Here is a 14,528-nt window from a genome sequence, read left to right on the forward strand (position 1 = left end):
TTTCCTCATTCGTGTTTAATATTTTATTGATGTTTCAAACCTTAACTTTGTTTTCTAGCATTTAAAATTTTCTGTTTCATTAATTTTAGTTTTCATTTTATTTCTATTTTTATTGTATTTCTTGAGGTAATGCCTTAATTTATTTTCAGTTTTTAAAAAGTTGTAAAGTATGTATTAGGCTTTAAACTTACTTTTTAGTTGTAGGAGTTCTTTACATATTGTGGATATTAATCCCTTATCAGATATATGGATTTACAGATATTTTCTCCCATTCTGTGGATTGCTGTTTCACCTTATCGGCAGTGTCCTTTTCTACACAAAATTTTTTAATTTTGATGAAGTCCAAGTTATCTATTTTTCTTTTGTTGCCTGTGCTTTTTTGCTGTCATATTCAAGAAATCATCGTCAAATCCAGTGTTGTAAAGATTTTCCCCTATGTTTTCTTCTGGGAGTTTTATAGTTTTAGCTGTTAAGTTAGGTCTTTGATCTACTTTGAATTAATTTTTGTGTATGGTGAAAGGGAAGGGTCCAACTTCATTCTCTCATGTGGACATTCAATTTTCCTACCATCATTTGTTGAAAAGACTATCCTTTCTCCATTGAATGGTCTTGTCAAAAATTGGCCATATGTGCAAGGGTTTCTTTCTAGGCTGTCTGTTCTGTTACATTAGTCTGTATATCTGTCCTCATGCCAGTACCATGTTGTTTTGGTTATTGTAGCTTTGTAGTATGTTTTGAAATAAGAAAGTGTGAGTTCTCCAACTTTGTTCTTTTTCAAAATCGTTTTGGCTGTTTGGGGTCCCTTGAGATTCCATATGGATTTTAGGATGGGTTTTTCTATTTCTGTGAAACATGCTGTTAGGGATTTTGATAGGGATTGCATTAAATCTGTGGATTGCTTTCGGTAGTATTGTTACCTTAACAATGTTAAGTCTTCCAATCCATGAATGTAGGATGTATTTCAATTTATTTATGTTTTCTTTAATTTCTTTCAGCAGCGATTTGTAGTTTTTATTGTAAAAGTCTTTCACCTCCTTAATCCCTAAATATTTTATTTGTTTTTGATGCTATCATAAGTGGAATTATTTTCTTAATTTTCTTTTTGAATTGTTCATTACTAGTGTGTGGATATCCAACTGATTTTTATATGTTGATCTTTGTGTTCTACAACTTGGCTAAATTTGTTTATTCTAACAGTTTTTTTGGTGTGTGTATAATCTTTAGCTATTTCTACATATATGATCATGTCATCTGTGAACAGAGATAATTATTTTACTTGTTTCTTTCTAATTTAGATGATCCTACATCTTTTTCTTGCCTACGTGCTTTGTCTAAAACTTCCAGTACTGTGTTGAATAGAAGTGACAAAAGTGGGTGTCCTTATTCTGTTCCTGATTTTAGAGGAAAAGCTCTCAGTCTTTCATCGTTGAGTATGTTGTTAGCTGTTGGTTTTTACTATATGGCCTTTATCATGTTAAGGAAACTTCCTCGTATTCCTAGTTTGAATGTTTTTATCATAAAAGGTTGTTGAATTTTGTCAAATGTTTTTTCTGCGTCAATTGAGATAATCATGTGGGGTTTTTCCATCTTCCTATTAATGTGTATTACATTGATTTTTTTTGTTGTTGTTGAACGATTTTGTGCTCCTGGAATAAGTCCCACTGTCACAATGTATAATCCTTTTAATATGCTGCTGAATGTGGTTTACTGTCTTTTGTTGAGGATTCCTAAGGGATATTGGTCTCTAGTTTTCTTATAGTGTTTTTGTCTGGCTTTGGTATCAGGGTAATGCTAGCTGGCTTCATAGAACAAGTTAGGTAAGTTCCCTTCTCTTCTATTTTTGAAAGTGTTGAGGAGGATTGTTGCTAATTCTTCTTTAAATGTTTGGTAGAATTCACCAGTGAAGCCATCCTGGCCCTGGGCTTTTCTTTGGAGGTTTTTCATTACTGATCTAAACTCTGTACTAATTATAGTTCTAGGATTTTCTATTTCTTGATGAGTCAGTTTTAGTACATTGTATTTTTGTAGGAATTTGTCCATTTTGTCCAGTTTATCCAATTTATTGGCATATAATTTTTCATAGTATTGTCTTATGATCTTTTTTATTTTTGTAAAATCAGTAGTAATGTCACCATTTTTATTTCTGACTTTAGTAATTGGAATCCTCTCACATTTTTTTTTGTTGTTCGTCAGTCTAAAGTTTTGTCAATTTTGTTGACCTTTTCAACGAATCACCTGGTTTTGTTGATTTTTCTGCTTTGTTTTTCTATTCTTTGTTTATCTTTGCTCTAATCTTTATTATTTCCTTCCTTCTGCTAGCTTTGGGTTTAGTTTGCCCTTCTTTTTTTAGTTCTTTGGTGTGTGCAGTTAGGTTATTGATTTGAGAACTTTCATTTTTATTATTTTTTTTCTTTTACTCGAGAAAGCTCAAGTAGAGAACTTTCTTATTTTTTAATGTAAGTGTTTATAGCTATAAATTTTCCTCTTCCTGCTGCTTTTGTTGCATCCCATAAGTGTTGGTATTTTCATTTATCTTAAGATATTTTCTGATTTCCTTTGTGATTTTTTTTTTCTTGATCTGTTGGTTATTTAATATTGTGTTGTTTAATTTTTACATATTTGTGAATTTTCTGGGTTTCCATCTGCAGTTGGTTTTACATTTCATTCTGTTACAACCAGAAAAGATACTTTGTATGATTTCAGTTTCTTTAAATGCATTAAGAGTTGTTTTGCGGCCTCACATATGGTTGTTTTTAGAGAATGTTCCATGTGCATTTGAGAAGAGTGTGTACTCTGCTGGTTTTGGGTGAGTTTAGTTAGCTTTTGACATGTTACATTTGAGAATACATTGTAGGTGGAGATGTGAGATTTTCATTTAGTGGAAAAGCCAAGGGAAGAAATTTGTTAGTGAGCTGTAAAGGGGAGTTGACATCATAAGAACAGGCAATTTTTTTGAGAAACAGGATTTAGAGCAACAGAACAGCCTTGAGTATATCTTTATTTAGAAGGCTGAAGGTTGAATAAAGCCTGGAATGTTAGAAAAGGATGGAACAGTTTGACATAGACCATAGCTAAGACAGTATAATATTTAGACTTTAAATATACTATCAAAAAGAGGATATGATTAACTGAATTCAAAGTTGAGAAGTCAGCTATCTTGTTTGGGAAGGACTGCTTCTTATATTCCTTTAATAATTCACTAAAGCAAATGGAGAACAGATTCTGATTTTTTTGGATTTGAGAAACATTTAAATGGTGACAACTACTTAAATTATGAAATTGAAAACCACAAGTATACATTATTTATTCTTTATAGTATGAGTTTTACAGGCTGTTAATTTGCCATTATATTAGATAAATCTGAAATAGAAGAAACTTCCTATATTATCCAACTGCTATGTTTGAATTCTCTAGAAGTTGTTTCTGGACAGTCTACGAAAAGCACTTGCTGGCCATGGAGGAAGTAGGCAGCTGACAGAAAGTGCTGCAATTGCCTGTGTCAAACTATGTAAAGCAAGTACTTACATCAATTGGGAAGATAACTCTGTCATTTTCCTACTAGTTCAGTCCATGGTGGTTGATCTTAAGGTAATATGCTTATTATTTCTCTACTATGAACTTTAAGAAAATTAAAAGAAAAATAATGTTCTAGTATTAAGTATTATGTCAAAGATCATTGCTAATACTAAGTTCTGAGTCGTCTTTGATAGTAAGTTCATAGGACCTGCTTTTGTTATTACTATGTTCATCAGCCTAAATGGACTGAGAATATGAAGAAAACACAGAATTAACACTTTTCTTAAATTAGCATAAATATATAGAGGGTTTAAAATCGTATGGAAATTAGCGCCTGAAAGGAATCATGTGTAGTATAGTAAGAATTATGTCAGACTGATGGACCACAATATTAGTGCTTTGTGCCTTTTCTGCCAGCTGAGTGTTACTGCCATCTAAGTAGGTAATGTGTTGATGTTATTACATATTAGTAAGAACTGCTACTTGGCTAATTAAAGCTTTTGTTTTCTATTGGGATTTTTATAGAATCTACTTTTTAATCCAAGTAAACCATTCTCAAGAGGTAGTCAGCCTGCAGATGTGGATCTAATGATTGACTGCCTTGTTTCTTGCTTTCGTATAAGCCCTCACAACAACCAACACTTCAAGGTGAGAGCATTGATTTTTATCCAGCTATGTTTACTGATGCTGTTATCCTTTACAAATGTGAAAAGACTAGAGAGATGAATTGGTTTACTTTTATCAGTATTTCTCAACATTATATATTGATGTTAATTTCAAGACCTTAAAAATCCTATATTTTAACAACTTTGCTGTTCTTTTTGTCTTCATTTGTGTTAAGGGGATATTTTTCTCATAGAAATAATCTATTGTTTTTCCCTTGCTCTGTAGATCTGCCTGGCTCAGAATTCACCTTCTACATTTCACTATGTGCTGGTAAATTCACTCCATCGAATCATCACCAATGTAAGTCCAAAAGGTATTGCTAAATTACTAAAAAATTTTTTTCTTTCTTTGTGTATTTTCTTTTTAAGAAAGATGCTCAGTTTTCAAAAGCGTTCTGAACTTAGATGCATGTTATAGGAAGATTTCTCCTAGGTGTTTATATCTAGTAATTGATACACATTTGTATTTTTCATATTCAATCTCGACTTGAGGGACCTTACTGAGGAAGATGGAAAGATCCTTTAGAAAGACTAAGCCTAAAACATTTTATTTAGATCAGATACCTTTGGGAATAATGCCACTGAAAATATAATTTAATATTTTCACCTTAAAGCTCTTTATATATTATTTGAATACTCATAGCCATTTCACAGCATTTGATACATTAACTTGTCACCATGCCATATAAGTTAAAAGTAATAGTAGTTATGTTGTAGTACAGCCTGGCACATTTACAAAGTGATGAAACCATATTTGTACTTTTTAGTCCTCTTAAAACAAAATGAAATATTAACACACTTAAAAAGAGGTATTCACAAGATACAAAAGCTTATCAGACAGAATAAGTTAACTCGTTAAAAGGTACTTGCAAAACCTTCAACTCTGATGTGGGTGCCTTAAATGGAAAGATAGCAAAACCTTACCAGATTTGGACTGTGGATTTTTAAAATTCTGTTCTTCTGATTATGAACAATCATGTTTTGAAGGTTCTCAGGTGTTATTTTCTGTAGTTCCATGTTTATCCATTGATAGATATTTACAATTATATGTAAATTGGATGACTTTTTCCTGTTTTCCTCCCATAAAAGGAGTGTTAATCATTGATAACTTAGTATATTGTCCTGTTTTTAATCAAATTCTATTTAAGACCATCTCTGGTGAGTTGAAAATAACCCCCCATCCTCATTTGCCTTGGATGTATTGAAATAAAAAAATGCTGCCCATATTTTCTTTTATCCTTTGCTGCAGGTGAAAAATAACTATTGATAAAGCTATTTGGTGAAACATTTAGTTTTTCTCAACAGGGTGTTAGTAGCATTTTTGGAAGACAGTTCTTCGTTGTGCAGGACTGCCTTGTATTAATACATTGCAGGATATTTAGCATCTCTGGACCTCATTTCATTAAATGCCAGTTTTGCCACATCCCTCCACCACTAATCACTATGAACAGCTAAAAATCTACCTATCAGGTACAATGTGCACTGTTTGGGTGACAGATACACTTAAAGCCCTGATTTCAGCATTATACAATTCATGCATGTAACAAAAAAACTTGTACCCTGTAAATCTATGGAAATTAAAAATAAATAAATAAAATGCCTGAGAGAATGATACCTCCCTCAGTTGAGTATCGCTGAGTTAAAACATAGAAGTAACATTTAATTCTCTTTGTTCCCAAAGGGAAAGTTTAATGAATCTGATTGTAGATAAGATATATTTGTATTAAAAATTTTTTTAAAAAATTATTATACTTTTGCCAACATAATAAGCCAGGACATTGTACTTTCAAGGTTTACTTTCAAGGCCATCTTTAAAAAACTGATTTTTTTTCTCCCTCAGGTTTATGTGTAATTCAGAAATAAAATACTTGTTTCACCTTTGGCTTATAATAGTAAAACTATTCCATTTATTAGATTGGGTAGTTTTTCATAAATGCTTAAAATTTGTATTTAATAAACCGAAGTATATACTTTTTGGTACTTTGTGGCTAGTTACTTTAATTGTGAAATATTTTTGTCTACAATTGAATATATAGAGCACTTTCAAGCATGGACTTGGCACTGCTGTAAGTGGCTGAGCTGCTCCTTTCTGGGTTTCAAGCATGCCTGGAGTTGGTACTTCATGCATGCCTCAGTGTACTTGGTGAAAGTGGTTGTGCATCCTCCTATTCTCTAATGAGTACTGCATGTGTGAAGGGTGGAGTTTGTCTGTTTCAGAGGTCAAGTCAATATGAAAATTGGTTTTTATAAAGAAAAAACTATATTGACTGATTTTTAAATGTTAAGCATCAGTAACCTTTCAGTGAAAGAGCTTGAAAAGGATCATAAATATTAGTTCAATGCATCTTTTAAAGTTATGCCTTAGATAATAAATATACTTTATCATTATGGATTGCTTGGTAAGATGTTTCTTGTTAGGGACTTTTTGTTTTTTTTACCCCTTTGGTTTGAGGTTAATAGATAATGAATCTGAAGTATTTTCTGACTGAAAAGGACTGTAAAGTAAAAATGCAGATTTATGAGATTGACTATTACAGAATCTCACTGAAGATATTTGTTGTGGAAATATTTTATGTCTTGAAATCACATGAAATTTTTCAAAGATATTTGGACTCCTGATCTTAAATTCATTTGTAGTATAAGATTCCTTTTTAAATGATTCTTGGTTCAATGAACCTCATAAGGTCTCCTCTCCCAGGGTTCTTTAGCCAGTTCACGTATTTAAAAAGATTATCACTTTCTCAAATAATAGAAGAGTTTTACTGATGTGTTTTTGAAGGTTTATGTAGAAGTAGTAATGGCGTTTAGAGTTTTATTTTACTTTTGTGAAACATACCATACTCAGTTCATAAGTACTGTGTTTAAAATATTCTGTTTTTTCTCAGGAATTCTTAAAGTATATCCACTATTTGAATTTTATTTATAATGCAAGTTTTTAGCAGATTCTAAAATGATACTTATACTGTCACCTTTTTTATTATGATATGCCATGAGTTGAATTATAGTTATAAGATCTATGTTATATACTTAATCTTTATAGGCTTCCTTAGGTTAAATTAGGTATATAATTGGGAAGTTAAAAAAGTAATATATACACATATGACCCGGTTATCTTAGCCATCACTGGCACATGCTGTAGCTGTTACGGTACTTTATTTCTGTTTTTTCCCTATGGCAATTTATTATAATTTACTTACAGATAGCTTACATATTGAGAATGAAATGAACTCTTTCTCCTGAGAGAATGTAGTTGAAAGAATTATTTCCAAGGCATTTGAAAATTACTTAATCTCTTCAGGAATTGCCACATAATTTGCTCATATAAATATCACTGCTTGGCAATAAACTTAGTATTTTCAAGGAAAAAAAGAATAAGTATACTTGACTGGTTTTCAGAAAGGACATACTTAGTAACTGCTCAAAATACTAAATTTTTTTACTAACTACAAGATGTCTATTTTTAGTACCTCTTTGAAAATGTATCTTTGACTTTAAAATAAATGAATGAATATGTTATGAAAATGAAAATTAGGAAAATCACAAAATCTGAAGCCTAAAAGTTAATTTATAGGTTATACCTGGTACCACAGTAGAGTTTCAGGAGCTATCAGAAATGACACAGTAATTTGGACAGGATATTTTATGGGATGCATTTTTATCTATCAGTTTCTGACAAGATTTTATCGGGTCTATAGGGTGAAGAGGACCCTTCATTCAGTGCACTTTGGGATTATTTAGCTTTTTGTTACTTTAACCTGATGAATACAAGCTATATAATCTAGTAAATATAAGAAAATCAAGTTTGCATTGGTTGCTTGGGGCAGGTCAGATGATCAAATTGCTCAAAGTTTGTGGAATCCATTATATAATCAAACTAAAAATTGATCATTTATAGTAACTAGCTTAAAAAAGAGTTGAGGGAAAAGCATAAATACCTATATTGTCCAACAAAAAAAAAAGTATTTCTTTCCTTACAGCTTTGGGATCCCTTCCAGAGTAGAATTCAGTATTCAAATTGTGTATCATCAATTGTTTTTATATTTTACTATCTGATAAATAGAGTTTGTAATCCACAGTTTTGGTTAAGATAATGTAACTTGATGTTACTCAAAATATCCTGAGACTCATGAATGAAGAAATTAAATGTTGAGACTTTTATTAGCTTAGTTTTGAATAAGAAGGAATCTGGGAATGGAATGTGTAGCTATTAAATCCCCCTTATCTACTATTTGAATATATTATCGTTCTTCCAGATGTTTTCTATAACAAGAATATTATAAATTGGAAACCTATATTTTAAGTTCTTCTATATCATACATACTCTACATATGTAGTAAAAATTCATCCATTTATTTTTGTATAATAGACAAACTTTATAGATTCAGTGATTTTCATAATTGTCATTTTTTGTAATATGTCGATTCATTCATTTTAAAGTAAAAGTTAGACACTTTCAAATAAAATAGACACTAAAAACTAGACCTCAAAGTTAAACAGGTTAAACTGAAATAGAAAAATATTTGTATAAAATAATTAAAAATATTTAGCTAGGATTAGTTTGTCTTTGTTTATGGTGATTGTTAGTCTCCCATGTATTGTGCCATCATTGCATATCAATTTAAGATTATAGATTTACGTACTAATATCTCATTTACTAATTTCATGTTGTAATTTTCATTGTTGTTTGTAAGCATATAAGTAATGGTTTCCCACATATTCTTTCAATATTGTGTTGAACCACTAATCTCTTACAAAGCTTTCATAATAGCATTCTTATCTTGGGAAATATAAACCATATATGCATGTGTTTCAGAAATGCGTAAAACATTAAACTTTGAAAAAGAAAAAGATTGGCTACAGAATTAACTCTCTAAAGACTTTGTTTTTCAAATTCACTAGCTTATCAGTAAGAAAAGACGGTCTCATATGCACATGCTTCTAAAGTGGGCAATTTGTCTCATGCTCATTATTATATTTTAAAATACATTAATATGTATGGGTTAGTGTTTGAATTAGCCACCATTTGAAGACTTTAGAAATCATGGTGTGTGTTTGCATGGTCTTAGAAAGTTTGTAACAAACAATAAAACAAAACTGTAATGATAACCAGAGCATGCAACTCATATAACTTTGTACTTTTTCTTCCTTATGGCCTTTGTTTTTCTTCAGTCTGCGTTGGATTGGTGGCCTAAGATTGATGCCGTATATTGTCACTCAGTTGAACTTCGAAATATGTTTGGTGAAACACTGCATAAAGCAGTGCAAGGATGCGGAGCGCACCCAGCAATACGAATGGCACCGGTAAGATAACTCGTGAATTTTGAATCTCACCTCTTTCTATTGCATTTTTAGTCTTTATCCCATTCCTGCTGCTTTGATTAGAGAATTTGAATGGATCCTTCCTTTGCTATAAATGTTGTGGTATGTTGTATGTTGCAATATTATTGAATACTAGTTAATGTTTGTTTTCTACTGTTTTAGTGAGTTGAACTTACTTTTCTTAGAGAAATTTTCTCACAAAACGCTGATAAAGTCTTAACGAATGTCATCTTTATTTCTTTTTAGTTTCTTTTTCCTTCAACTTATGACTAAAAATATTTTGATTAGCTTCTAACCTTTTGGGGATGAGTAAGGGAAGATGACTCCTGAGTTAGAGTGAATGTTCCTGGTAATGCACATTTTAGCTCATTGGATGCTGAATATTACACATAGGAAATTAGGAATAAAATTTAGAATTTTTATTTAAAATAACAAAATTTCATATTTGAGCAAGTGTGCTTTGAGTGTTTAAAAATGATAGGTGCTTTGAAATACTGAAATTCGACTGTGTTTAAACTTAATAAAAGATTGTTTTCAAAGTAGGTATTCTAACATTATTACTCTTTATGTGGAATTTAAAAACTCATATGGAATCAACTTAAACATATAATTATCAGATTGTATAAGTCATTTCTTGGTATTTATGTATAGCAAGAGTATTATACATGGCAACTCTTGACATTGATTGGTGGTGCTTTGTCTTCTGCTTCTTCTTTTCTGTTCTTATTGGCCACTGTTGCTCACATGATCAGACGCCAACCAGTCATGGTTTTGCATGGCAGTGGGCTTCTGTGGCTGTGAGTATGACCCATTGTAACTACCTCAGAAAAGTCCTTGGTTTCTTTGACTTTTCTGTGTATAGTTACCGTTGTAGTCACATCTTGTCATTTCAAATGAAGATAATAGCACATCACCTATTGGTTTTATCATTAAAATTGTCATTTTACACTTAGGAGATAATTTAAACAGCTTCCTCACTGGCATGCTTCCCTTTTTCCAAGTTCTCTTAGTCAATAAAATATTTTGGTTTTATACAGTTGTTGTTCACTCTTATCCAGTTGTCAGTAATTTTTTCCAAGGATTGTTTTAGATCTGTGGTCCCCAACCCCTAACCGCTGGGCTGTGGCCCAGAACCAGTCCGTGGCCTTTTGGAAACCTGGCCACACATCACTGCCTGAGCTCTGCTCCACCCCCACCTCCTCCTACAACCCCCATCCCCAGTCCATGGAAAAATTGTCTCCCATGAAACTGAGGAACTGGGCCACACAGTAGGAGGTGAGTGGTGGGTGAGCTATCGAAGCATCATCTGTATTTACAGTCGCTGCAGCTGCTCCCCATTGCTTGCATCACTGCCTGAGCTCCACTTATCCCCATATCCCCCGTGGGAAAAAAATTTTTTTTTTTGAGACAGAGTCTCATTCTGTTGCCCGGGCTAGAGTGCCATGGCATCAGCCTAGCTCACAGCAACCTCAAACTCCTGGGCTCAAGCAATCCTTCTGCCTCAGCCTCCCGCGTAGCTGGGACTACAGGCATGCATCACCATGCCCGGCTAATTTTTTCTATATATATATATATATATATATATATATATATATAATGTTTAGCTGTTCATATAATTTCTTTCTATTTTTTAGTAGAGACGGGTTCTCGCTCTTGCTCAGGCTGGTCTCGAACTCCTGAGCTCAAACAATCCACCCGCCTCGGCCTCCCAGAGTGCTAGGATTACAGGCATGAGCCACCACGCCTGACCCCTTTAATTTTTTATTTCAGCATATTATAGGGGCACAAATGTTTAGGTTACATGTATTGTCTTTGCCCTGCCCTGTGGAAAAATTGTCTTCCATGAAACCGGTCCTTGGTGCCAAAAAGGTTCAGGACCGCTGTTTTAGATGTTGAAATAGAGAAGCTTTCTATAGCATATATTTTGGGATTATTTAGCCTAAAAAATTATAGCCAAAAGATCATGGCAATGGTATTTTATTAAATACGCTTTAAAATGCAAAGTTATTTTTTAGTTGCCTTTCTTATAATGCCAAGTACTTAATTTTTTTAAAAGTTGAAAAAAATTTCAATATAGGTATAAGTTGGAGGTAAACATAAGTAATAGCTATTTAAATGTTATTTAATTAGACATCATTTAAAAAAAATTTTAGAAAATTACTAGAAATGAATTGTTTAAAAATTATCTTGACCTATTTATTCATTCTAGAATGATATCTTCCCAGAAGATATATGATTCTAGATATATCTTCTGGGGATATATCTAGAATGATTATATCTTCTGGGAAGTTAGAACTTCATTTTATGTTTTGTTTTAAGTTCACTACCTTTTCTGGTAGAACATTAATGGTCCCAGTAATAGGAATTGGTGGAAGGTTAATATTCACTTCCTATTTAACTTCAGTGTCCAGTTTACCAGCTGTTTATAATTTTCTATGCATGTGAACTGAAAGAAAATGAATCTAAATTATTCTTTTCAACAAAGACAACATTTAATTGGTAGTCTGAAGATATTCTCTACATTTAGAAGTTATTTTACTTCTTAGCCCTACTTACTAGCTGATTCTAAGAGCTACATATTATACTACATAAAAGCTGTAAAAAGAGAGGATCCTCCTCTTTTGCCTCAGGGACTCCTGTGATAAGAATTTAGTTTTTATTTCTAATTATTCTCTGAAAGTATCAATATACATTTAATTTTCAAAATCATTCTTAAGGTGTTTATATTTATATATGTATATGAAATCTTGTATGTATGTATTTGTACATAATGGCTGAAGGACAGCTTTTTGGCTGATATTTTCATCGGAGAGAATAATTATCACATTTAACATGAAATGATTTTTTAGAATAAGAAAATGTTAGGATAAATCTCCCCCCATATTAACTTGGTGAGTTAACAGTCAGATAGCAAATATGCCTAACACAGTGCTAATAATGCCAGGGAAGCTTGACAAACTAAACAGGCATAGCATTTTTTCCCTTACAGAGATTCCAAGCAAAAGTCTTACAGCTTTTGCTTGAAAATGCCTAATGATGAACTCATTACAGGTAGCCATAAAGTCTGGAAACACAGGCGAATATATATAATAAATGATTTAGAGGTAATATATTACACTAGAGTTTCTCAGCCTTGACACTGTTGACATTTTGGACTGGATAACTTTTTGGTGTAGGAGGCTGTCCTATGCATTGTGGGATGTTTAGCAGCGTCTCTGGCCTCTACCCACTAGATGCCAATAGTCCCTCCACCCATACCCAGTCATGAAAACTAAAAAAGTCTCCAGATGTTTCCAGATGTCCCCTGATGGACAAAATTGCCTCCAGTGGAGAACTACTGATATGTTCAATTGGTTGTCCCTCATTTGTAGTGCCTTAAATGATTTGGGACTCTGATAAACTTGAGCCTTTAGCTTGCTGCAGAAGTAGGAATCAAGGAGTTCGGTCTGTAAAAATTCAAAATAACATCTGTATTTCAAAGCTTACAACCACTTTGTATTTTGGAGACAGATAAGATACATGTTAGAGTTGATTATTTGAAAATTTTCTCTTATAGTATCATGTCCCTGTGACTTCCAGACATCATTGATCCTTTCTTTTATAGCTTTATAGGACACTTCTGATTCTTCCACATGGTAGTCCTGCAGATATTTGTATAAAGTTATCCTGTACTCCTTAGGGTTCTTTTTATGTAGTTTTAGCATTGGAAGAGATTTTATTATTTCAGCTCTCTTTAAAAGTGTGTATGTTTGGTTGGTTTGTTTCATTCTTACAGCTAAGGAAACAGAGGCCCAAATAATGTTAAATGAATTAGAAATAGTCACATGTTTAATGAATGGTCAATTAGAGTTAGTTCTGAGATTTCTTGACATTCAGTCCAGTGTCTGTCAGATTCTTTAGTTATCTTCTCTTGCTGGCATGTTAGCTTGATGAAAGCAGGGGCTTTGTCTGACTTGTTCAACACTGAATCCCTAGTTCCTAGAACAGCATCTGGCACATACTGGACATTTATACATGTTTGTTGAATGAATGAATGAATTTTTTATTTGACCTGGTTTCAAAACCCTCCTGTATCCAGTTTGCTTTTCTTCTGGAATGACCAACTTAACGTTTTTTTAAGTTAAAATGACAAATTAAGATATGATTTTAGTGTTCCAGATGTATAATAATTGATAAAAGCTATTAACTGACCGTGTCTGGCTACCATGTTTGTATTAATACAGTCTAAGATTGTGTTATTGTTTTATATTGAGCTTTTAGTTATTTAAATTCTTTGGCCTTTATCAAATGAACGTTGAACTATAGCTGCTGCTTTGTACTTTCGTAGTATTTCTAAAATTTGAAACGTTTGTCTCAGCACTAATCATTTACTATTTTAAAACGAAGATCTGCTTTCATAAAATTCAAGTGTGTCAATAATAGGTTTAGGAATTTTCACAAATATATATAATTTCTAAACATTTTTCATCTTAAAGGGGATCCTGGTTCAGCAAATGCTGCTTACACACCTGTAATTTGGTCGTATGTTCCTAATTAAGTGAACATGTGGTTTGAGCCCTTCATTAGATACCTGAAGACTCTGGTTCATGAATTTCTTCCCAGGCATGACTGCCTCTCTGCTTTGGCTAGATCACACATGCCAGCTTAGATTCCTACTAATATCTACAATATGGAAGATCAATTAATAAATTAATGAATAAGTTTTTCTTACAATTCTAATTAAGAAATACATTTCTTCTTTAGCAAGTTGTTCCTGACTGTGTATAACCAACCCTCTAGTGGTCGTGAAATTAACAGGTGTTGAGTCAAGTAAATTTATTGGAATTTCTCTGATCTGACATTTCATATTTGGCAACTGTGCTGGAACAAAATTTACATGTTGGTATCTGAGATTAAGAGATGAAGTAATTAAACTAATGCAATCATTCATTGCTTAAAGACAGGGATACATTCTAAGAATTGTATCCCTAGGTGATTTCATCATCATGCGAACATCATAGAATGTACTTATACAAACCTAAATGGGAT

The 14,528-nt window shown here is 32.5% G+C and overlaps 1 protein-coding gene across 2 annotated transcripts in view; it reads left to right on the top strand.

Moving 5' to 3' along the window:
* NF1 (neurofibromin 1) overlaps nt 1-14,528 on the top strand; it is a 246,247-nt gene that overhangs the window by 70,747 nt on the left and 160,972 nt on the right. For both annotated transcript variants that reach the window (XM_069482258.1, XM_069482259.1), the window contains exons 9-12: nt 3,415-3,588; nt 4,042-4,164; nt 4,408-4,482; nt 9,351-9,482. In XM_069482258.1, the coding sequence (XP_069338359.1) occupies nt 3,415-3,588; nt 4,042-4,164; nt 4,408-4,482; nt 9,351-9,482 (504 nt within the window). The remainder of the gene's footprint in view (nt 1-3,414; nt 3,589-4,041; nt 4,165-4,407; nt 4,483-9,350; nt 9,483-14,528) is intronic.

This window comes from Eulemur rufifrons, chromosome 9, assembly GCF_041146395.1.
Source record: "Eulemur rufifrons isolate Redbay chromosome 9, OSU_ERuf_1, whole genome shotgun sequence".
Taxonomy (NCBI): domain Eukaryota; kingdom Metazoa; phylum Chordata; class Mammalia; order Primates; family Lemuridae; genus Eulemur; species Eulemur rufifrons.